This window comes from Pseudophryne corroboree, chromosome 1 (assembly GCF_028390025.1).
Source record: "Pseudophryne corroboree isolate aPseCor3 chromosome 1, aPseCor3.hap2, whole genome shotgun sequence".
Lineage (NCBI taxonomy): Eukaryota > Metazoa > Chordata > Amphibia > Anura > Myobatrachidae > Pseudophryne > Pseudophryne corroboree.
In genome coordinates this window covers 744,327,603-744,351,996 of record NC_086444.1, presented here as the reverse complement: position 1 = coordinate 744,351,996, position 24,394 = coordinate 744,327,603, and the positions used below count along the sequence as shown (strand labels likewise).

The window sequence follows — 24,394 nt, the reverse complement described above, 5'->3', positions numbered from 1 at the left end:
GGAGGACTGGATTCCGGTTGCGCCTGCGTGTGTTCCCCGTATGGTATGTTTCTCTGTTGCCACTTTGTTACCCGTATATGGTTAGCCATTCACACTTAGTCTCTGTATTTGTAATACGATCGTTCTCTATTGTGTATGTTACTGTCTAGATACTCTGCTAGAATTATATGTTAGTTTGTAGCGTATGACTTGTGAACTGTTTCCCCTTTTGAAGTAATTTAAGATATGTGTTAGTAAAAGGTTTTGGACCCTTAACGGTAGTGTGTATTCGTTATATAGCAAGGGGTAACAGGAGCGTCTCGATCGCTCAAACAGCTTTGGTATTAACAAGGTTAAACAGCGTTATATCTCTACATTGGTTCTAGTACAAGGTTTACAGCATAAGAATATCTTTTCTGTGTGTTACATACAAGGTTTAATGATTGTTATCTTGTGAGCATCTGCGCCGCTCGTGATCTCCTCGTGGTCTCGAGCGTCCGCTACGCTGACAGCGTAGCATTACGGTAGTCGCTCACCTATAGTGTGCCCGATACCAACAGCGTATTCTCGCGAGCGTTTGTGTCGCTCGAGCGGCTCGCTCCCGATACAGCGTCCGCTACGCTAAGAGCGTACCCTTACGGTACCTCGCACACCAATTGCGTACTGTGTCTCTTAACCTCCTAGAGTGTTTAATAAGGTAATAGAAATCGACATTCTCAATTGAGGGCTCGTCCTCCCTCCACACATCCATCCGCATTAGCTAAAACAGACTTTATCTGTCAGCAAAGGGCGGGAACGCAGTATCCTTTCGTATCCGTATTGGTGGTGAGGGATACAGTAGTGCTGGCTAGATAAGCGTCTGTTTCGCTACGCTGTAGGAGTGCTGGGGTGGAATCCGGAACCGGAGGTAAGAACAAAAACGCTATTATCTTTTTAAACGGTTTATTTCTGCTTTTGCACACACACGCATGCACACATTTACAGTGTTGCAGCTCACTTTATTGTTGCCATTAGAATTGATTATTAGACACGTGCTGAGGAATCTGGTGCTATTTAGTTAAGATTACAAAGGAAAATTGTTAAGGGTATAAGTGTAAAGAACACACACACAGCATAACAAATACTGTGTGGTGTACGGTAAGCGATTTCTGTTGAGCATTGTTTACATTGATAGAAGCGTGTTGATTGTGTCGCTGTGGGCGTATCTGCACTCTGTGCATAAGTGTCTCGGACAACGTGCAAAAGCACGTACGTGACGCAAAGGCATACGCACGTGGCGTGTTTTACGCAACGGAACGTACGCATACGCCCATTGAGACTCAAATCACACAATAACCTTGTTTAGGGTGGGCGGTATAGTATAGCCACCTGGTAAATGGCACACAGTTGTTCAGTTCAGTTTACTAAAAGTATTAGTGAAAAGAAAAAAAACAAAACCTTTTTCTACTGCAAACCCAGGGATTGGACTCCTACCTGTATGAAAGGAATTTCTGTACAGAAAGATTAAAAGTGTATTTGATTGGAAAGGAGTGAGTGTGGAACTTAAGGTGTTGTTTTTGTGAAACCCACAAATCGGGATCCCGTCGGAGACCACATCAGGTGAGTGGACACTTGGTGGCGTGGGACTGGCTTGCCCGCGTTAACATTATATTGAAGGAGCAAGTAGTTTCCGCAGACAAAAGGACTGCGAGGTATTTAAGCGCAGCCCCGGGGGTTTTGCGTAGCACCCATATAGTCAAGGTAAAGCTCCGGCTGAAGGTTTCGCAGCCTAAACAACCGATTCCATTGGTCGTAAAGCGTATAAATATTTAGTTATTTATGCGCTGTGCGACTGGACCGCACGTAATTGTGTGCATTAGTTTGTTACCTTGATACCCATCAACAATTTATTGTGGGATCATAAACGCTATTTGTACATTCTAACGTGATTTGTGTAGGTTTTTGTTATTTTAAGGGAGTTTCGCTGTTCACTAAGCAAATCTCCAACAACCAATATTTGCTGGGGAGGGTAGCATACTCCCACACGCCCCAGTAAATAGAGGTTACCAGAAAACAGAAGTGAGTGAAAGCACTGGTTAAACTTTCACCGTCGCCTTACCGCGGGCAAATTTGGTCTGTTTGTAAGAATTAGCTAAGGCAGCAATAACTACAAACGATGGGGGCCAGTTGTTCAAAGAAGGGACGTCCAACAAGGGTTCACGTTGGTGGTTGTTGGCCCAAAGGGTCCGCACGGTATATAATGTGTGAAAAATACGGAACTCACACACAGGTATTATGCAATGAGTGGGAACGTATGACAGAGGATGATGGGGAACAGTTTCCCCGGGTAGGCAGTCTGAACCCTGAGGTATTGCAGAATCTAAGAAAAAGGATAGGTCTAATAAAATCTGCAAAGCAGAGGATTAGACATTATGATGGTTTACAGATATGGCTACAGGAAAGTGAAATACAACAGGAACTAGCTCAAAAAGCGAATTCCCATCCAGGTAGAAATCTAATAGCAACGGCACCACCACCATATATAGCAGGGGACAAAGTGGCTGCAGAAAATGACATGCGGGTTTGCGATAAGGGTGCACTTAATAAATGTATTAGTAATGACAAAATTAAGATGAAAGTAAATGCAAATGTTGACACTAACCCTAACCCATGCAAGTTGTATCCTATGTTAAACTTCCCCCAGGAATACGACCAAGAAGATGAGCCCACAACGATTTCAGCTCTCTCTCTAGCAGCCACCATAAGCGATACTCCAGTAGGCATCGCCCAACCACCTAGGGAGGCATCAAAAGCACATAGCTCAGGGACAGGTGAGGTTGTATCTACAGGTAAGTACGGCACTGTACAATATGCTGAAACTAGTGCACCTCACACTGAAGAATCAAACCAGAGCGAAGTAGCTCAGATTAACCCTGTTAGAGTAATAGCGGTCCCCAATGGTAAGACTGACGCAAATGGAGCCACACCCATTAGAAATATTGCAATGCACTGTCCCTGGTCACGAGCAGAATTAAGAACAATTCTGTCTGAATTTCCTGATCCTAGAAAAGATTTAGCCGCATGTCAGAGGTTCATTAAAGACCTAGGAAATTCCACTGAACCAAACAACAAAGATTGGAGAACACTACTGCGGGCATGTCTGCCCTCTAGTATTGACCCTATTAAGTTTATAGCTGACTGTAAACTAGATCAGGAGGTTCCCCTTACGGATGCATATAATCAAGAAAATGTAATCAGAATCAATCTGCAACTGGGAATATATTTCCCAGCCGTAGTAAAATGGAATAAAATATTCTCCATTAAACAAATGGAAAGGGAAACTGCCCCTGAATATTTCCACAGAGCATTAGAGGAAATGGCTAAATACACTGGGATCATGGACATTGAGACAAATATACACCATAGAGAGGTAGCGGTGTCCGTATTGATGGACGGTTTAAAGGAGGTATTAAAAAGTAGGGTACAAACTACTCAACCCAACTGGAGAGGTATGTCGGTGGCCGCCTTAAGAGAGACTGCTGCTGGGCATGACAGGAATATTACAAGACACAGGGAGTCACAGAGTGATAAACTGATGGCAATAAGTATCCAGGCCCTCACAACAAGGCCGCCTCAGTCCAGATCACAGATCCCTGGTGGTAAGCCGCATGTGGTAAAATGTTACAATTGTAGCAGGGAAGGACATTTTGCACGTAACTGTACAAATAACTCATATAATGCACATAAAAACCCTAGACAACGACACGACACACGACATTGGGATCAGGGTCCACAGAGACGGAGTTATGAGCCACATACAGAGGAAACAAAAAGATACCCCCCGAACAGAGACTGGCACGCCTCTGGTAGTTCCCAATTAACTCCGTCACAAGTAGTTGCTGCCAGCGGGATCCAGGGAGGTCACCATACCCAATAGGGGTGTGGCCATACCTGTAATCTGCAGCCAGTAAAATTGATTGCAAGCCTTGGAAGTGAACCCGAAATTGCAATTAATGTAGCTGGTAAATCATTAAACTTTCTTGTAGATACGGGGGCGGCCAAATCAGTGATAAATTCGACAGTGGGCATGAGAACCACTGGTAGGACAATTCCAGCCATGGGAGTAACAGGAGTAGTCCAGCATTACCCTGTTAGCAAGCCAGCCGAGATTACAATAGGGCCTTTGCATACCAAGCATTCCTTTTTGCTGGCTGCATCGGCACCGACCAATCTCCTGGGAAGAGACTTACTGTGTAAAATGGGGTGCGTCATTTATTGTACTCCTGAAGGTGTATTCTTGGACATACCTGAGAATCACGCTCAGGAAGTGCGAGACATGTTAGACTCCCCATCAAAATTAATGTCACATACCATTATGACAAATAGGACTCCCTCCCAAGTAGAAGAAATGACATCTCAGATACCAGAGTCACTTTGGACTAAAGATGGACAGGACACTGGATTAATGGCAAACGTAGCTCCGGTAGTTGTACAAGTAAAAGATGGTAGGATAGCTCCAAAAATCCCACAGTACCCTCTGAAGCCAGAGGTGGAGTTAGGAGTTTACCCAGTAATAGAGCGCTTGCTACAACAGGGCATTCTGGTAAGAACGTCCAGCACTGCCAATAGTCCCATCTTCCCTGTGAAAAAGAGTGGGGGGAGGGGTTACAGGTTAGTGCAGGATCTAAGGGGGATTAACAAAATAGTTGAGAGTCAGTTCCCCGTAGTACCAAATCCAGCTGTCATCCTAATGCAAATCCCTCCCACTGCGAAATTTTTCACTGTTATTGACCTCTGCTCCGCTTTCTTTTCGGTACCTCTGCACCCTGACAGCCAATATTTGTTCGCATTTACATACAGAGGAGTCCAATACACATGGACTCGATTACCACAAGGATTCATAGATAGTCCAAGTATATTTTCCCAGGCTTTGCATGATTGTTTACAGTCTTTCCAACCAGAGAGTGGATCAGTATTAATACAGTACGTGGATGATCTACTACTGTGTTCTGATTCATTGGAAGCATCCCTGAAGGATACGAAACAGCTCCTGTTTCATCTTTCAGACACAGGACACAAGGTTTCCAAAGACAAGTTGCAATTATGCCAAACTAAGGTAAAATATTTGGGACACTGTCTAACACAAGGACTGAGACACCTGACCGCTGATAGAATTCAAGCAATTAGAGACATGACTCTGCCACAAACCCAGCAACAGATCAGAACATTTTTAGGAATGTGTGGGTATTGCCGTAATTGGATCCCAGGGTTTTCCATTCTAGCGTTACCCTTGCAGGAGATGGTCTCCTCAAACAAACCTGATCGGATTTCGCATACAGACGAGTCCGAAATGGCATTTGAGAGACTTAAACAGTGCCTAACGCAGGCACCAGCATTAGGTATGCCAGACTATGGGAAACCCTTTGAGCTGTACGGAACAGAAAGTGCTGGTTGCGCGGCAGGCGTCCTAACCCAAAAGCACGGTGATGCCAGCAGGCCAGTAGCATATTACAGCGCTCAGCTAGATACGGTAGCGCGATCCCTCCCCACATGCTTGCGAAGCGTTGCTGCGATAGCATTGCTAGTAACGAAAAGCGAAGACGTCGTACTAGGTCACAACCTCACAATTCATACACCACATGCAGTGTCAGCCTTGTTAAATTCTGCCCAAACCAGGCACGTCTCATCAGCGCGGTTTACAAGATGGGAATTGGCACTAATGGCCCCCGTAAACATCACCATAAGGAGATGCAGTGCATTAAATCCTGCAACATATCTCCCGGGTGTGCCTGGACAGGCACAAAGGGTGGAGGATGAGAGTGGTGGGGAAGGAGGATTTAATACAAAGGAAGACACTCATGATTGTATGGAATATTTGACCCAAAATTTTACCGCAAGGCCTGACATCAGTGACAACCCACTGGAAGATGTAGAACTTACGTTCTACACGGACGGTAGTTGTCATAGACAGTCAGACTCGGGAGACTTGTGTACTGGATACGCAGTCGTAGATGATCAAGGCACCATAGAAGCGGAACCGCTAGGCCCACCTCACTCAGCCCAGGTTGCTGAACTGGTCGCCCTAACCAGAGCATGTGAATTGGCTAAGGGTAAGTCAGCCAATATCTACACCGATTCTAGATACGCATTCGGGGTAGTCCATGATTTCGGAGCCCTATGGCGACTCAGAAATTTCATGACGGCAGCTGGTACACCGGTAGCGCATGCAGCTCACATAAAAAGGCTTCTAACAGCGATACAGGAACCCGACAGAGTGGCTGTTATCAAGTGTAAAGCACACACATATAGCCAGGACCCCGTATCACTTGGTAACAGCCGAGCAGACGAAGCTGCTAAGTTAGCAGCTGCTACCCCCAGACAGACAGACACCACACAACTGATGGTATTTAATACCATCAACACACAGAAGTTGTGTGAAATGCAAAATTTGTGTTCCACACAGGAAAAGGCAGTCTGGAAGGCAAAAGGATATGGCCAGGAGTCCTCAGGACTCTGGACGGATGTACATGGTAAACCAGTGGCCCCCAGAACATACCTTCCATGTTTAGCTGAGGCAGCTCACGGGCTGACTCATCTGGGCAAGGAAGGGATGTGCAAGTTGGTAAGAGCATATTGGTGTGCCCCAGGATTTTCATCTCATGCGAGTAAAAGAGCAATGTCATGCCTTACCTGTTTGAGAAAGAACATCGGAAAGGCAATACCTACAGAACCATCTCATATCCCACCTGCCGGCGGCCCTTTCCAGGTAATACAGATTGACTTTATACAATTACCCCCTTGTCGGAATTTGAAATATGTGCTTGTTTGTATAGATGTTTTCTCAAATTGGGTTGAAGCATTTCCTGCGGCCACAAATACCGCTATGTTTACTGCTAAGAAAATTGTGCAGGAATTTGTATGTAGATATGGTATCCCTAGAATAATCGAAAGTGATAGGGGTACCCATTTTACAGGTGATGTCTTTCAAGGAATGTGTAAGTTGATGGGAATTGATAGCAAGCTGCACACTCCATACCGTCCACAGGCGAGTGCGAAAGTGGAAAGAGTGAACAGCACTATTAAAAATAAACTGAGTAAAGTTATGGCAGAGACAGGATTGACATGGCCAGAAGCTTTACCCATTGTACTGTACAGCATCAGAACCACTCCCAGGTCCCCTCTTAATCTGTCACCTTTTGAAATCTTGTTTGGTCGACAACCGCATGTTATGATTAACCCCCAGGATGATTTGAAGTGTAACAATGAAGTGACTGTAAAATACTTGATTAACATGAGTAAACAGTTAAGGAATCAAAATGATAATCTGAAATTGGTGATTCCTGATTTACCAGATAGTAATTGTCATGACATTGAACCTGGGGATTATGTAAGGATACGGAATTTTCTACGCTCAGGTTGCCTTATTGACAGATGGGAAGGACCATACCAGGTCTTATTGACTAGCACTACAGCATTGAAGGTTGCTGAGAGAGAGACTTGGGTTCATTCGTCCCACTGTAAGAAGGTCGCTGATCCAGAGAAGTCCCGTGATAAGGAACAGACGGTAGAGTGTCTGTTCCAGGAGGACTAAGGAGGCACCTGAGCATCGAAGATCACAAGATCAAAAGCAGTTGTCGATCCCCTGTTCCCTTTTATTGTTTTTCTCCAACTTCCCATCCCATCTCCCTCAATTATTTTTTTCCCCCTTCTCATTCTTCTTCGTTTCCTCCTATAAGATGGACTTGCCCCAAGAGACTGTGATCCGGATTTTCCTGTTGACCATGATGTTGACCAGAGCAGTCTGTTCCGGCGAGAGTATCATGGAGGTCGAGAGAGGTTCTGGAATGGGTTCTGATGATAAAGATGGAGGCGTAGTTTTCCAAGAACAACTTAACCAACAAGTAAAGGCGAGTATCAGAAAACGATCCGATAGCATTGATCATAGAAGGAATTGTGAAGGATTGTTAGCTGAAGAAAACTGTATCTGTAGGCTCTGTAACAATGTAGTTGAGGATGGGTGCATTAAGAAATGCCAATCCAGTTTTAATATCCATATGGACCGGCATCCATTGAGTGACTATCACTCCTTAGTGGGTAGTGTGTTAAATAAAACAGATTGTTGGGTATGCTCTCAAGTACCTCAAGGTCATAGCAAATCAGGGCTAGTACCATTTCCTTTAACGTTAGGGGAGGTACTTGAGTTAAGTGGTGGGAGACCGGTGGACAGGAGGTTTAATATCTCCAGCCCTCCTAGTTTGAAGCTCCACCAATACCATGTGGATAGGTCCCTATTATGTTTTAACATCTCCAATCCCCGAAAGCCGGGAAATTGGGAAGTGTCATGGAGTAACCAAACCATGACCTTTTCGCATAGAGCAGATAGAATGCCTACAGATACAGAGCTTATACGCCACATAGCCAGTAGAGGAAAATCTTTCCGGTATAGGTATACCTTAGGAAATAGGATTACGAGAGTTGGAGAGGTATCACCAGGATACTGTGCACATATCGTACAACCTGATACGTGTACTAAGCAGATGGAAGAATTAGGGTTAGGAGATTTCACATGGAAGGTGTGTAATATGGTTATGTCCTACTCCGTCCCATATGTTCTCCCCGATGATGCATATTTCATATGCGGGAGAAAGGCGTATAAGTGGCTTGCCCCAAACTCTGAAGGATTGTGTTATATTGGAAAAGTACTGCCTGAAGTAATGACTGTATCACATGACAAAATGAAAGACATACACCGTGTTGCCCAAACTCCATATACTCACACCCATTACGAGCACGTAGTTAAACGGCACCTGATAGAAAGAACAGAGCATCCGGCCTCTGACATGATCCATGAATCCACCGGGATTCAGTTTCTAATCGCGTTAGACATCACTCGCACCGCCAGAGGAGTGTTGAATTATAAATACATATCTGCGCTTGCAAATTTGTTAGATAATATCACTGAAATGTATGATGACACGTTTAGGTATACTGGAAGAGAACTTCAAGCTTATAAAACAGAACTGGTACAGCATAGAATGGTTCTTAATTACCTCACAGCAGTGACAGGCGGATATTGTGTCACACTGGCAACACAATACGGCGTGAAATGTTGCACATATATTACGAATAGCACCGAGGACCCGGTCGAGGTCATAGACCAAAAGATGGACGATATTCTCCAACTGAAGTGGGAATTTCGCAGGAGACACAATCTCACTCTTGCTGCTGTAGGTAATGAGCTGACTGGTTGGGTGTCATGGTTGAACCCGCGAAATTGGTTTTCTGGTTTAGGAGAATGGGCTCAAGGAGTCATAATGGATGTAGGGAAGTTTCTCCTATGTATCTTAGGTGTTATCATAACGATTGGCTTGATATTTAGATGCGGTCAGGCTTTAACGAAGTGCAAACGAAGTACCAGGGTGATGAGTTTAAGGAGTGAGGAAACTGTAATTCCCATGGATCTGATTTATGACCCAAATGTAGAAACAATGATGTGATGAAAATGCGATTTCTACGGTCCGTTTCTTTCACCTGTTTTTCCGTTTCCTCCAAGGTAAAAAGACCCACTTGGACGAGGAATTTGATGAGCCGATATACAGACAACAGATGGATTAAAGAAGAAGTTTTGACAACCTGATGCACAGATTTTTGATGAACTTTGCCATAGATCCCCAGTTTCCCTAGAAATTTTAAAATTACGCTAGCCCAACACTTTTGTAAATCTATGGACATTGACAAAGCTTTTGCTCGCACCTTATGGGCAAAAGCACAAAGAAGACTGCATTCAACAGACACCAAACAAGACCTCAATCGACGAATGTACTAACCTGACATAGAATACCACTGCATTTACCGTAATTATGTCTTTTCTTCATCTCTACAACCTTCAGGTAATTACACACATAGTATAGGGAATACAGGCACAGATATCAGCAATCACATATTCCCCCCATTCATGTATCATCAACTAAAATGTGCTCCCCATTTTTGTTACAACCAAAATCCGAAAAGAGCTCGGTAAAGTTTGACAGCCCATCCACAGACCCGTACCACGGGATAAGAAGGAATTCAAATGTATACTTCGCAATACCTCGAAGCTTGATTTACAACACGTATGGCACGATGATACATGACCCCCCAAACATGGACTCATACACACATGCTTCTGCTATCTCACTAGGTCATACCCTCTTCACACCTTCTCCTCTCTCCTCCCTTACCCAACCATGGAAATGTATTAACCCCATACATATATTTTTCTCTTTTTGAAATGTTTTAGAAGGTGGCAGTTATTGTTGACTGCCAAAGGGTGGACTGTCAAAGTCAGAAAAATATCTCTATGCACACTGCCATATTTGCACCTCACACAGGTCTGCGCTGCGCATGCGTGCGCTCTCCCGTGCGTGCGCATACTCGCTGTTGCGGGCACCCGCGGGCGCGCGGTATGTGCATTTACGGTAGAGTTCATGTGTTCGTAGCGTGCGACTCAATCGTTACATATTTTCACTATATAATGTATTTTGTAGATCATGGTCCCTTTGATAGATTCTGAAAGTTTGGTTAATGTAGAATGTTCATGAACAGAGAAATCCCCCTTTGTTTGATACGAAGGGTCAGACAGGAGTAATACAGTGGTGTTTAGTACCCATCGGAAGAGTATTTAAATAGCAATATTCCGGTGTCGGTTTGGAGCGGATTAATCGCTCGTGCGAATAGTTATGGACATAAGAAGTTTATGTCCATTTACTATTATTTGCTCTTACTTAGCCATGCGGCGGGAAACCTAGTATCCCACCCACCTGGGCAGTTGGAAATAGCCACAGCCCACCTGTATGAATCAACCTATGACCTTTTGTTATAATGCGAAGCCGAATTCCTGTGTCCAATGAACAACAAGAATATAGGGACCATTGTACTGTATTGTGTGCAGTGTATATAAGGGTCACCGTCCCCAGGCCAGCCAGTACTCTCTCTTCAACAGTTATCGCTGATAATTGGAGGACTGGATTCCGGTTGCGCCTGCGTGTGTTCCCCGTATGGTATGTTTCTCTGTTGCCACTTTGTTACCCGTATATGGTTAGCCATTCACACTTAGTCTCTGTATTTGTAATACGATCGTTCTCTATTGTGTATGTTACTGTCTAGATACTCTGCTAGAATTATATGTTAGTTTGTAGCGTATGACTTGTGAACTGTTTCCCCTTTTGAAGTAATTTAAAATATGTGTTAGTAAAAGGTTTTGGACCCTTAACGGTAGTGTGTATTCGTTATATAGCAAGGGGTAACAGGAGCGTCTCGATCGCTCAAACAGCTTTGGTATTAACAAGGTTAAACAGCGTTATATCTCTACATTGGTTCTAGTACAAGGTTTACAGCATAAGAATATCTTTTCTGTGTGTTACATACAAGGTTTAATGATTGTTATCTTGTGAGCATCTGCGCCGCTCGTGATCTCCTCGTGGTCTCGAGCGTCCGCTACGCTGACAGCGTAGCATTACGGTAGTCGCTCACCTATAGTGTGCCAGATACCAACAGCGTATTCTCGCGAGCGTTTGTGTCGCTCGAGCGGCTCGCTCCCGATACAGCGTCCGCTACGCTAAGAGCGTACCCTTACGGTACCTCGCACGCCAATTGCGTACTGTGTCTCTTAACCTCCTAGAGTGTTTAATAAGGTAATAGAAATCGACATTCTCAAGGGCCACAGGTTCGGCATTCAGGACTGGATCCTGGTGACCACGGACGCGAGCCTCCGAGGTTGGGGAGCAGTCACACAGGGAAGAAATTGCCAAGCTCTTTGGTCAAGTCAAGAGACTTGTCTTCACATCAACATCTTGGAACTAAGGAACATATAAAACGCACTACGTCAAGCGGAGACCTTACTTCTCGACCAACCGGTTCTGATCCAGTCAGACAACGTCACCGCAGTAGCTCATGTAAACCGCCAAGGCGGCACAAGGAGCAGAGTGGCGACGGCGGAAGCCACCAGAATTCTTCGCTGGGTGGAGAATCATGTAAGCGCACTGTCAGCAGTGTTCATTCCTGGAGTGGACAACTGGGAAGCAGACTTCCTCAGCAGACATGACCTACATCCTGGAGAGTGGGGACTTCATCAGGAAGTCTTCGCACAGATTGCAAGTCGGTGGGGATTGCCCCAGATAGAGATGATGTCGTCCCACCTCAACAAAAAGCTACAGAGGTATTGCGCCAGGTCAAGAGACCCTCAGGCAGTAGCGGTAGACGCCCTAGTGACACCGTGGGTGTTCCAGTCAGTCTATGTATTTCCTCCTCTTCCTCTCATACCCAAGGGTTGAGAATAATAAGAAAAAGAGGAGTGAGAACAATCCTCATTGTTCCAGATTGGCCACGAAGGACCTGGTACCCGGATCTGCAGGAAATGCTTACAGAAGATCCGTGGCCTCTTCCTCTAAGACAGGACCTGTTGCAACAGGGGCCATGTCTGTTCCAAGACTTACCTGCGGCTGTGTTTGACGGCATGGCGGTTGAACGCCGGATCCTAGCGGAAAAAGGCATTCCGGATTAGATCATTCCTACGCTGATAAAGGCTAGGAAGGACGTGACATCTAAACATTATCACCGTATATGGCGAAAATATGTTTCTTGGTGTGAGGCCAGGAATGCTCCTACAGAAGAATTCCATGTGGGCAGTTTCCTTCACTTCCTACAAACTGGAGTGAATTTGGGACTAAAATTAGGCTCCATTAAGGTTCAGTTTTCGGCCCTATCCATTTTCTTTCAAAAAGAATTGGCTTTTCTCCCAGAAGTTCAGACTTTTGTGAAGGGAGTGCTGCATTTTCAGCCTCCTTTTTGTACCTCCGGTGGAGCCTTGGGACCTTAACGTGGTGTTAAGTTTCCTTAAGTCACACTGGTTTGAACCACTTAAAACGGTAGAGTTAAAATATCTCACTTGGAAGGTGGTCATGTTATTAGCCTTGGCTTCGGCTAGGCGAGTGTCGGAATTGGCGGCTTTGTCACATAAAATCCCCTATCTGGTTTTCCATATGGATAGAGCGGAATTGCGGACCCGTCCTCAATTCCTGCCAAAAGTGGTTTCATCCTTTCATATGAACCAACCTATTGTGGTGCCTGTGGCTACGCGTGACTTGGAGGATTCCGAGTCCCTTGATGTGGTCAGGGCTTTGAAAATTTACGTAGCCAGAGCGGCTAGAGTCAGAGAAACAGAAGCACTGTTTATCCTGTAGGCGACCAACAAGATTGGTGCCCCTGCTTCAAAGCAGATTATTGCTCGCTGGATCTGTAACACGATTCAGCAAGCGCATTCTACGGCTGGATTGCCGTTACCAAAATCGGTCAAGGCCCATTCCACTAGGAAAGTGGGCTCTTCTTGGGCGGCTGCCCGAGGGGTCTCGGCACTACAGCTGTGCCGAGCTGCTACTTGGTCGGGGTCAAACTCCTTTGCAAAGTTCTATAAGTTTGATACCCTGGCTGAAGGGGACCTCCTGTTTGCTCAGTCGGTGCTGCAGAGTCATCCGCACTCTCCCGACCGTTTGGGAGCTTTGGCATAATCCCCATGGTCCTTACGGAGTCCCCAGCATCCTCTAGGGACTACGAGAAAAAGATTTACCGGTAGGTTTAAAATCTTATTATAAAATATATATATTATATATATATTTTTTCAAGTATTGCGCTATTTTTGTTGTTTTTCGCCTAAGAGGTGTGCTGCGCATTGCTCCTGATAAAGGGAGTGACGCTCTGCAAGGTTCTGAATCTTATATAGTGTCTTTATTTCTGGATTCATACTTAAACTGGATACACACTTTGAGGATCGCTCTGCAGACCTGATAAATGTGCCAATCCTTGGAACTATCAGAAAAAAGAAAATACAGATGCACTCTCTATAATACTTAAGACTGCTAATCAGAACAATTATAATAAATTCTGCAATCTAACAGAGCAAAATTGAGGTGCTTAGCATAATTTTCAGCTAAAAAAATATGGGCCCACGTACCACGAAACTGAGACCTCCTGTGGTGGGTCCCTAACACGAAGGTTCAAGTCCAGGGCACGGGACAAGAGGTTAAACGGTCAATAAGTGTTACATAAGTAAGGGTGTGTACACACGGTGAGATTTTTTCTTAAGATTTTGACTATATAGTCAAAATCGTAAGAAAAGTTAGTGCAGATCGCAAGGTGAAAGTCACCTTGCGATCCCGATGCGCGGTCCCGCCAGGTCGGCATCACAAGAAAAGATAGACTGTGCAGGCAAGTCAATCCTTGCTAGATCGGTGTACTATCTAGTTCTTCTCACATGTCAATGACATCTCACATAAGCCAAAATCTCACATAAGCCAAAATCGTAAGCACACATAGTACAGATCTCAAGAAAAGTTAGTCAAAATCTGTCCTATCTGGCCTCCGGGGAGTTCAAGGGAAATCGCAAGTAAAAATAGGACATAGCAAGGATCTCACCGTGTGTACACACCCTAAGGGTGCATACACACGGTGAGATTCGGACTTATCCGATTCTCACCGTGCGACAGGGGGCCGGGTCAGCACTTAGCCAGTATCGCAAGCACATAATGAGTGTGCTTGCGATGCTGGCTATGTGCGATGTCAATCCTGACTATCTCTTCTATAGAGATAGCCAGGATTGACTTGCCTGCACAGCCTATTTTTTCTGCCGATGCCGACCGCGCGGGGCCGCGCATCGGCATCGGATCGGGATCGCAAGGTGACTGTCACCTTGCGATCTGCACTATCTTTTCTAACGATTCTGACTATATAGTCAGAATCGGAAGAAAATATCTTACCGTGTGTACACACCTTTAGAAGCAGAAGCTGTGTGTGAGAATTGTTACATCGATGAGAAGCAATAAATAAGAATTTACTTACCGATAATTCTATTTCTCGGAGTCCGTAGTGGATGCTGGGGTTCCTGAAAGGACCATGGGGAATAGCGGCTCCGCAGGAGACAGGGCACAAAAAGTAAAGCTTTAGGATCAGGTGGTGTGCACTGGCTCCTCCCCCTATGACCCTCCTCCAAGCCTCAGTTAGGATACTGTGCCCGGACGAGCGTACACAATAAGGAAGGATTTTGAATCCCGGGTAAGACTCATACCAGCCACACCAATCACACTGTACAACCTGTGATCTGAACCCAGTTAACAGTATGATAACAGCGGAGCCTCTGAAAAGATGGCTCACAACAATAATAACCCGATTTTTGTAACTATGTACAAGTATTGCAGATAATCCGCACTTGGGATGGGCGCCCAGCATCCACTACGGACTCCGAGAAATAGAATTATCGGTAAGTAAATTCTTATTTTCTCTATCGTCCTAGTGGATGCTGGGGTTCCTGAAAGGACCATGGGGATAATACCAAAGCTCCCAAACGGGCGGGAGAGTGCGGATGACTCTGCAGCACCGAATGAGAGAACTCCAGGTCCTCCTTAGCCAGGGTATCAAATTTGTAGGATTTTACCAACGTGTTTGCCCCTGACTAAATAGCCGCTCGGCAAAGTTGTAAAGCCGAGACCCCTCGGGCAGCCGCCCAAGATAAGCCCACCTTCCTTGTGGAATGGGCATTTACATATTTTGGCTGTGGCAGGCCTGCCACAGAATGTGCAAGCTGAATTGTATTACACATCCAACTAGCAATAGTCTGCTTAGAAGCAAGAGCACCCAGTTTGTTGGGTGCATACAGGATAACAGCAAGTCAGTTTTCCTGACTCCAGTCGTCCTGGAACCTATATTTACAGGGCCCTGACAACATCTAGCAACCTGGAGTCCTCCAAGTCCCTAGTAGGCGCAAGGCACCAAAATAAGCTGGTTCAGGTGAAACACTGACACCACCTTAGGGAGAGAACTGGGGACGAGTCCGCAGCTCTGCCCTGTCCAAATGGACAACCAGATATGGGCTTTTTTGAGAAAAAAACCACCAATTTGACACTCGCCTGGTCCAGGCAAGGGCCAAGAGCATGGTCACTTTTCATGTGAGATGCTTCAAATCCACAGATTTGACTGGTTTTAAACCAATGTGATTTGAGGAATCCCAGAACTACGTTGAGATCCCACAGTGCCACTGGAGGCACAAAAGGGGGTTGTATATGCAATACTCCCTTGACAAACTTCTGGACTTCAGGAACTGAAGCCACTTCTTTCTGGAAGAAAATCGACAGGGCCGAAATTTGAACCTTAATGGACCCCAATTTGAGGCCCATAGACACTCCTGTTTGCAGGAAATGCAGGAATCGACCGAGTTGAAATTTCTTCGTGGGGCCTTTCTGGCCTCACACCACGCAACATATTTTTGCCACATGTGGTGATAATGTTGTGCGGTCACCTCCTTTCTGGCTTTGACCAGGGTAGGAATGACCTCTTCCGGAATGCCTTTTTCCCTTAGGATCCGGCGTTCCACCGCCATGCCGTCAAACGCAGCTGCGGTAAGTCTTGGAACAGACATGGTACTTGCTGAAACAAGTCCCTTCTTAGCGGCAGAGGCCATAAGTCCTCTGTGAGCATCTCTTGAAGTTCCGGGTACCAAGTCCTTCTTGGCCAATCCGGAGCCATGAGTATAGTTCTTACTCCTCTACGTCTTATAAGTCTCAGTACCTTAGGTATGAGAAGCAGAGGATGGAACACATACACCGACTGGTACATCCATGGTGTTACCAGAACGTCCACAGCTATTGCCTGAGGGTCTCTTAACCTGGCGCAATACCTGTCCCGTTTTTTGTTCAGACGGGACGCCATCATGTCCACCTTTGGTATTTCCCAACGGTTTACAATCATGTGGAAAACTTCCCGATGAAGTTTCCACTCTGCCGGGTGGAGGTCGTGCCTGCTGAGGAAGTCTGCTTCCCAGTTTCCATTCCCGGAATGAAACACTGCTGACAGTGCTATCACATGATTTTCCGCCCAGCGAAAAGTCCTTGCAGTTTTTGCCATTGCCCTCCTGCTTCTTGTGCCGCCCTGTCTATTTACGTGGGCGACTGCCGTGATGTTTTTCCCACTGGATCAATACCGGCTGACCTTGAAGCAGAGGTCTTGCTAAGCTTAGAGTATTATAAATTTACCCTTAGCTCCAGTATATTTATGTGGAGAAAAGTCTCCAGACTTGATCACACTCCCTGGAAATTTTTTCCTTGTGTGACTGCTCCCCAGCCTCTCGGGCTGGCCTCCGTGGTCACCAGCATCCAATCCTGAATGCCGAATCTGCGGCCCTCTAGAAGATGAGCACTCTGTAACCACCACAGGAGATACACCCTTGTCCTTGGATATAGGGTTATCCGCTGATGCATCTGAAGATGCGATCCGGACCATTTGTCCAGCAGATCCCACTGAAAAATTCTTGCGTGAAATCTGCCGAATGGAATTGCTTCGTAGGAAGTCACCATCTTTACCAGGACCCTTGTGCAATGATGCACTGATTTTAGGAGGTTCCTGACTAGCTCGGATAACTCCCTGGCTTTCTCTTCCGGGAGAAACACCTTTTTCTGGACTGTGTCCAGAATCATCCCTAGGCACAGCAGACTTGTCGTCGGGATCAGCTGCGATTTTGGAATATTTAGAATCCACCCGTGCTGTTGTAGCAGTATCCGAGATAGTGCTACTCCGACCTCCAACTGTTCCCTGGACTTTGCCCTTATCAGGAGATCGTCCAAGTAAGGGATAATTAAGACGCCTTTTCTTCGAAGAAGAATCATCATTTCGGCCATTACCTTGGTAAAGACCCGGGGTGCCGTGGACAATCCAAACGGCAGCGTCTGAAACTGATAGTGACAGTTCTGTACCACGAACCTGAGGTACCCTTAGTGAGAAGGGCAAATTTTGGACATGGAGGTAAGCATCCCTGATGTCTCGGGACACTATATAGTCCCCTTCTTCCTGGTTCGTTATCACTGCTCTGAGTGACTCCATCTTGATTTGAACCTTTGTAAGTGTTCAAATTTTTTTAGATTTAGAATAGGTCTCACCTAGCCTTCTGGCTTCAGTACCACAATATAATGTGGAATAATACCCCTTTTCTTGTTGTAGGAGGGGTAATTTGATTATCACCTGCTGGGAATACAGCTTGTGAATTGTTTCCCATACTGCCTCCTTGTCGGAGGGAGACCTTGGTAAACCAGACTTCAGGAGCCTGCGAAGGGGAAACGTCTCGACATTCCAATCTGTACCCCTGGGATACTACATGTAGGATCCAGGGGTCCTGTACGGTCCCAGCGTCATGCTGAGAGCTTGGCAGAAGCGGTGGAACGCTTCTGTTCCTGGGAATGGGCTGCCTGCTGCAGTCTTCTTCCCTTTCCTCTATCCCTGGGCAGATATGACTCTTATAGGGACGAAAGGACTGAGGCTGAAAAGACGGTGTCTTTTTCTGCAGAGATGTGACTTAGGGTAAAAACGGTGGATTTTCCAGCAGTTGCCGTGGCCACCAGGTCCGATGGACCGACCCCAAATAACTCCTCTTCCTTTATACGGCAATACACCTTTGTGCCGTTTGGAATCTGCATCACCTGACCACTGTCGTGTCCATAAACATCTTCTGGCAGATATGGACATCGCACTTACTCTTGATGCCAGAGTGCAAATATCCCTCTGTGCATCTCGCATATATAGAAAATGCATCCTTTAAATGCTCTATAGTCAATAAAATACTGTCCCTGTCAAGGGTATCAATATTTTTAGTCAGGGAATCCGACCAAGCCACCCCAGCTCTGCACATCCAGGCTGAGGCGATCGCTGGTCGCAGTATAACACCAGTATGTGTGTATATACTTTTTATGATATTTTCCAGCCTCCTGTCAGCTGGCTCCTTGAGGACGGCCCTATCTATAGACGGTACCGCCACTTGTTTTGATAAGCGTGTGAGCGCCTTATCCACCCTAAGGGGTGTTTCCCAACGCGCCCTAACTTCTGGCGGGAAAGGGTATACCGCCCATAATTTTCTATCGGGGGGAACCCACGCATCATCACACACTTCATTTAATTTATCTGATTCAGGAAAAACTACGGTAGTTTTTTCACATCCCACATAATACCCTCTTTTGTGGTACTTGTAGTATCAGAAATATGTAACACCTCCTTCATTGCCCTTAACGTGTGGCCCTAATAAGGAATACGTTTGTTTATTCACCGTCGACACTGGATTCAGTGTCCGTGTCTGTGTCGACCGACTAAAGTAAACGGGCGTTTTAAAACCCCTGACGGTGTTTCTGAGACGTCTGGACCGGTACTAATTGTTTGTCGGCCGTCTCATGTCGTCAACCGACCTTGCAGCGTGTTGACATTATCACGTAATTCCCTAAATAAGCCATCCATTCCCTAGAGTGACATCACCATTACAGGCAATTGCTCCGCCTCCTCACCAACATCGTCCTCATACATGTCGACACACACGTACCGACACACAGCACACACACAGGGAATGCTCTGATAGAGGACAGGACCCACTAGCCCTTTGGAGAGACAGAGGGAGAGTTTGCCAGCACACACCAAAAACGCTATAATTATATAGGGACAACCTTATATAAGTGTTTTCCCTTATAGCATCTTTTATATATTTCTAACGCCAAATTAGTGCCCCCCCTCTCTGTTTTAACCCTGTTTCTGTAGTGCAGTGCAGGGGAGAGCCTGGGAGCCTTCCCTCCAGCCTTTCTGTGAGGGAAAATGGCGCTGTGTGCTGAGGAGATAGGCCCCGCCCCTTTTTCGGCGGGCTCGTCTCCCGCTCTTAATGGATTCTGGCAGGGGTTAAATATCTCCATATAGCCCCCGGAGGCTATATGTGAGGTATTTTTAGCCAAAAAAGGTTTTCATTTGCCTCCCAGGGCGCCCCCCTCCCAGCGCCCTGCACCCTCAGTGACTGCCGTGTGAAGTGTGCTGAGAGGAAATGGCGCACAGCTGCAGTGCTGTGCGCTACCTTAAGAAGACTGAGGAGTCTTCTGCCGCCGATTCTGGACCTCTTCTCGTTTCAGCATCTGCAAGGGGGCCGGCGGCGAGGCTCCGGTGACCATCCAGGCTGTACCTGTGATCGTCCCTCTGGAGCTAATGTCCAGTAGCCAAAGAAGCCAATCCATCCTGCACGCAGGTGAGTTCACTTCTTCTCCCCTAAGTCCCTCGTTGCAGTGATCCTGTTGCCAGCAGGACTCACTGTAAAATAAAAAACCTAAGCTAAACTTTTCTAAGCAGCTCTTTAGGAGAGCCACCTAGATTGCACCCTTCTCGGCCGGGCACAAAAATCTAACTGAGGCTTGGAGGAGGGTCATAGGGGGAGGAGCCAGTGCACACCACCTGATCCTAAAGCTTTACTTTTTGTGCCCTGTCTCCTGCGGAGCCGCTATTCCCCATGGTCCTTTCAGGAACCCCAGCATCCACTAGGACGATAGAGAAATTAGAATGTTAGAGGGCGTTACATTGGTAAAAAAATAATTGAGTGCTAAAAATGTGCTAGATTACCATTCAGGGGGCCCCATGCCCGGAACTCATCCCAAAAACTGACAAATTGTAAACATTTATTCAGAACTCACCATCACAGTACCTTTCTCAATATTCAGTCTGTAAATGCCAGAGATCCATGCTAATTAGAAACACCATAGGTGGGAAGGGTGCTAACCACCTGGTCTCCTGGTTTCACTTGATGGGCCCGTATTTTTGGGCAAAAATTATGCTAAGCACTTAAATTTGCTCTATGTTACATTGCAGAGTTTATTATAATTATTCGGATTAGCAGTTCTGGATTTTTTTTTCTGTTTGGATCTGCAAGTTTCAGCATGATAGTGCCTCTTATTATGTTTAGAATTAAGTGTACAATACAAGGACCCCCCCCCCCTCCACACCCAACCCCACGGGTCAGGGTTCACCCTGTTAACAGTGATCTATTTTTAGATCAGTGTATGCTTTCTTCAAGGGCAGCGATTGCAAAAACGCGATATAGTGCATATTTTACCCACTTCTGAGGATTGGGGACTCACATTTTCGAATTCGGTGGGTCCCCCGGACGCGATCTGCCTGCAGCCAATCCTGAGTGTTTTCCCGCGGCGGTGGGGTGGGGGCTGAGTGTTCCCGCGGCTGCCAATTGCTCCCCAGTGTCCCCATGCGTTCCCTCAGCTGAGGGCCCATGTGCACTGCTGACTGTTGTCGCAGCTGCACAGATGAGGCTGCTGCCGACAGCCCTCCCCGTGCAGCTATTGGCACTAGGACCTGATGCTCTCCGTCCCAGCGATATGTCGCTTCCTGGGTTGTGTTCACTTTCCACATTCTGGACTGGCGGGTCACCGCAGTGAAGTGGACCGGGTGTTGGTGAGCTGGTGTGTGTAGTGACAGGGGGATGCTGAGAGGCACAGAGAAGGGAAAACTGAGATGCACATTGGTGGGAAGCTGAAGTACAGAGGAGGGACGCTGAGAGGCACAGGGGGGGGGGGGGGAAGCTGAGAGGCACAAAAGGGGGAGGAAGCTGAGAGGCATTTTTAAAAGTGAGGGGTCCCTGGGGCCTACAATTTTTTTACTCAGCGCGTTAACTGAAAGGGATAGGATGGTCGGGCATCACAATTTTTAAACAGGACTTTAAAAATCCTGATCTCCCTATCCGTCCATTTCAGGAGCATTTTAAGCAGTTTACTGGCTAGTGCTCCTGCATACACACTTATGAAATTTATGGCCCAATTGACAGATATCAGCTGAGCTCCGGATTAATTGCATGGATGTGTACCCAGTTTATGTTTTCCACAGCTGGTAGAAGTAGACCTGTACTGTATAAAACTATAAGAAAACACTAATAATTAGTCTATTTCAGCAGTAGTTGCCTATTCCTGTAAAGGTAATGATTAGACTGGATAAGCGTCTTACTACACCATAGCTGCTTTTACAGTGTAAATAGTCATCTGTAAAATTAACTCCTGCAAGAGACCTTTGTAAAGTATACATTATATCATCCGCAAAAGTCTCTGTCAGGAATGAATTTATACTACAGCATCTTATCATAATAATCCCTTTGTCCCTTATATTTCTATACTGTCTAAAATCCTGTTATAAAGCTGGCCCTAAATATGAAAAAGGTAGTCGTGTCTGCGACTTTATTTTAGTGTTAGTATCAGGCTTTCCTCTGATGTGCAGCCGTGCATCTGAATGCAGAAGGGCTGGGATGCAAATTTTGAGCAGCTGCACCCATTGGAAGCTCCATACGGCCTTGCACCAACACCATGCTAGGTGCAGAATATCTGTCATAGTATGGCCTCCAATGTATATGATTAAGCATCAGAGTCCAAAACCACTCCTGCATCACTTCCATAAAACGACCATAAAATGGCTTAACCAGTCCTGTGACTCTGTGTGCAGACACTGTGGGACGCAAGTGTTGGATGCAAAAAAAAAAAGTCAACTTGTGCTAACAACTGCATTGCATTCAACTCAGATTCAGCCCTATCCAGTTATTTGCTCAACAGACTCCGGTGTGATCCAGCTGGTCCCTCCCACATGTGTACTGTAACAATGGAAACAAAGTCTTGGAACTGTGACCAGCATACTACAACTGCAGGTGCGTCCTCATACATCTAGCCTCAATACACCATGAAGCACCAGATGTCTGGCGTGAGTGAGCCGCCAGGTACCGCGCAACTCTGCTAACAGTGGGCATCTTTTTTTTGCACAATATGCATCTCGCAACGTGACTGGGACACACAAGGAGACTCAGATGCAACACTTCTATATCGTGTGTGACTGAGTCTGTATACAGAGCACAACAGAACTTGTATTGGATAAAAGCTGCGGCTGCTACATTGTAGCAATCTGTATAAAGACTGACAGACTCAGTCGCACACAGATAAACAAGTGGCATATATCAAATTAATCAGCAGTCTCCTGGTGTGTCCTAGTCACATTACATTGCAACTGCAGTAAGACACATTTTTTTCGGCAAAAAAGAAGCACAGTGCTAAAAGATTCTCATGCAACCTACCGTGCCAAGAGGGCTATTTGGCGCGACTGCAGTAAAGATGTATGAAGACACATCTGTACAATATTGAACCTTACGGAGCCAAGAAACCATCTTCTATCATTATGTATGTCTGCAAAACTACAATACTTATAAGATCCGGCAACAACATTTTATATGTCGGTTAATGTCACATGCAGGGCTTACCTACTGTTTTGTAATATGTAAATCCTGTGTTTGTGCTTGGGATTGTGTATGTTAGCTTTACAGATTAGCATACTGCCGAAGTACTTAACTATATAGTACGGATTTAAATTTGCGTATCAGCTGCAGCCTATTTGTAAGTCTATTCAACAATTTATTATAAACTATCAAGATAAAACTAGCCTAATCCACTGGCAGGTCACAGCCCTGAGTTTCAGCTGAGAAATCATTCAGCTGCAATGTGTGCAAAATGCTCTGCAGGAATAGAATTGGAAAATGTGTCTGTGATACCTTGTTATTAGCTGGAGGCATCTTCTGTATAGGGGTGGTGCCACGGCTGGGAGCGCATGAGTCATCACTACTATCACTGTCGCTGTCACTCAGGCTCATCCTGTAAAGACACAGAATAAACCGTAAATATCAGCAAGTCAATAAAATACATTTAACAAGAAAAGTTCTCAGGGGGATGCACCAACCACTGTTGGTGTTGATGTCTATGTATGTACTATACACACACACACAGCGGGTGGTGTGGCAGTCCAAGCGACGGAGAAATCAGAGACGGTACCCGGTCATATACAGTGACCTGATGAAAATGCCAGATTAAATAAGAATTTACTTACCGATAATTCTATTTCTCATAGTCCGTAGTGGATGCTGGGGACTCCGTAAGGACCATGGGGAATAGCGGCTCCGCAGGAGACTGGGCACAAAAGTAAAAGCTTTAGGACTACCTGGTGTGCACTGGCTCCTCCCCCTATGACCCTCCTCCAAGCCTCAGTTAGGATACTGTGCCCGGACGAGCGTACACAATAAGGAAGGATATTGAATCCCGGGTAAGACTCATACCAGCCACACCAATCACACCGTATAACCTGTGATCTGAACCCAGTTAACAGCATGATAACAGAGGAGCCTCTGAAAAGATGGCTCACAACAATAATAACCCGATTTTTGTAACAATAACTATGTACAAGTATTGCAGACAATCCGCACTAGGGATGGGCGCCCAGCATCCACTACGGACTATGAGAAATAGAATTATCGGTAAGTAAATTCTTATTTTCTCTAACGTCCTAAGTGGATGCTGGGGACTCCGTAAGGACCATGGGGATTATACCAAAGCTCCCAAACGGGCGGGAGAGTGCGGATGACTCTGCAGCACCGAATGAGAGAACTCCAGGTCCTCCTCAGCCAGGGTATCAAATTTGTAGAATTTAGCAAACGTGTTTGCCCCTGACCAAGTAGCTGCTCGGCAAAGTTGTAAAGCCGAGACCCCTCGGGCAGCCGCCCAAGATGAGCCCACCTTCCTTGTGGAATGGGCAT

The 24,394-nt window shown here is 45.9% G+C and overlaps 1 protein-coding gene across 2 annotated transcripts in view; it reads right to left on the bottom strand.

The window, feature by feature from the left end:
- Positions 1-24,394, bottom strand: part of MLLT1 (MLLT1 super elongation complex subunit) — a 116,298-nt gene that overhangs the window by 15,470 nt on the left and 76,434 nt on the right. For both annotated transcript variants that reach the window (XM_063916436.1, XM_063916429.1), the window contains exon 9: positions 23,360-23,459. In XM_063916436.1, the coding sequence (XP_063772506.1) occupies positions 23,360-23,459 (100 nt within the window). The remainder of the gene's footprint in view (positions 1-23,359; positions 23,460-24,394) is intronic.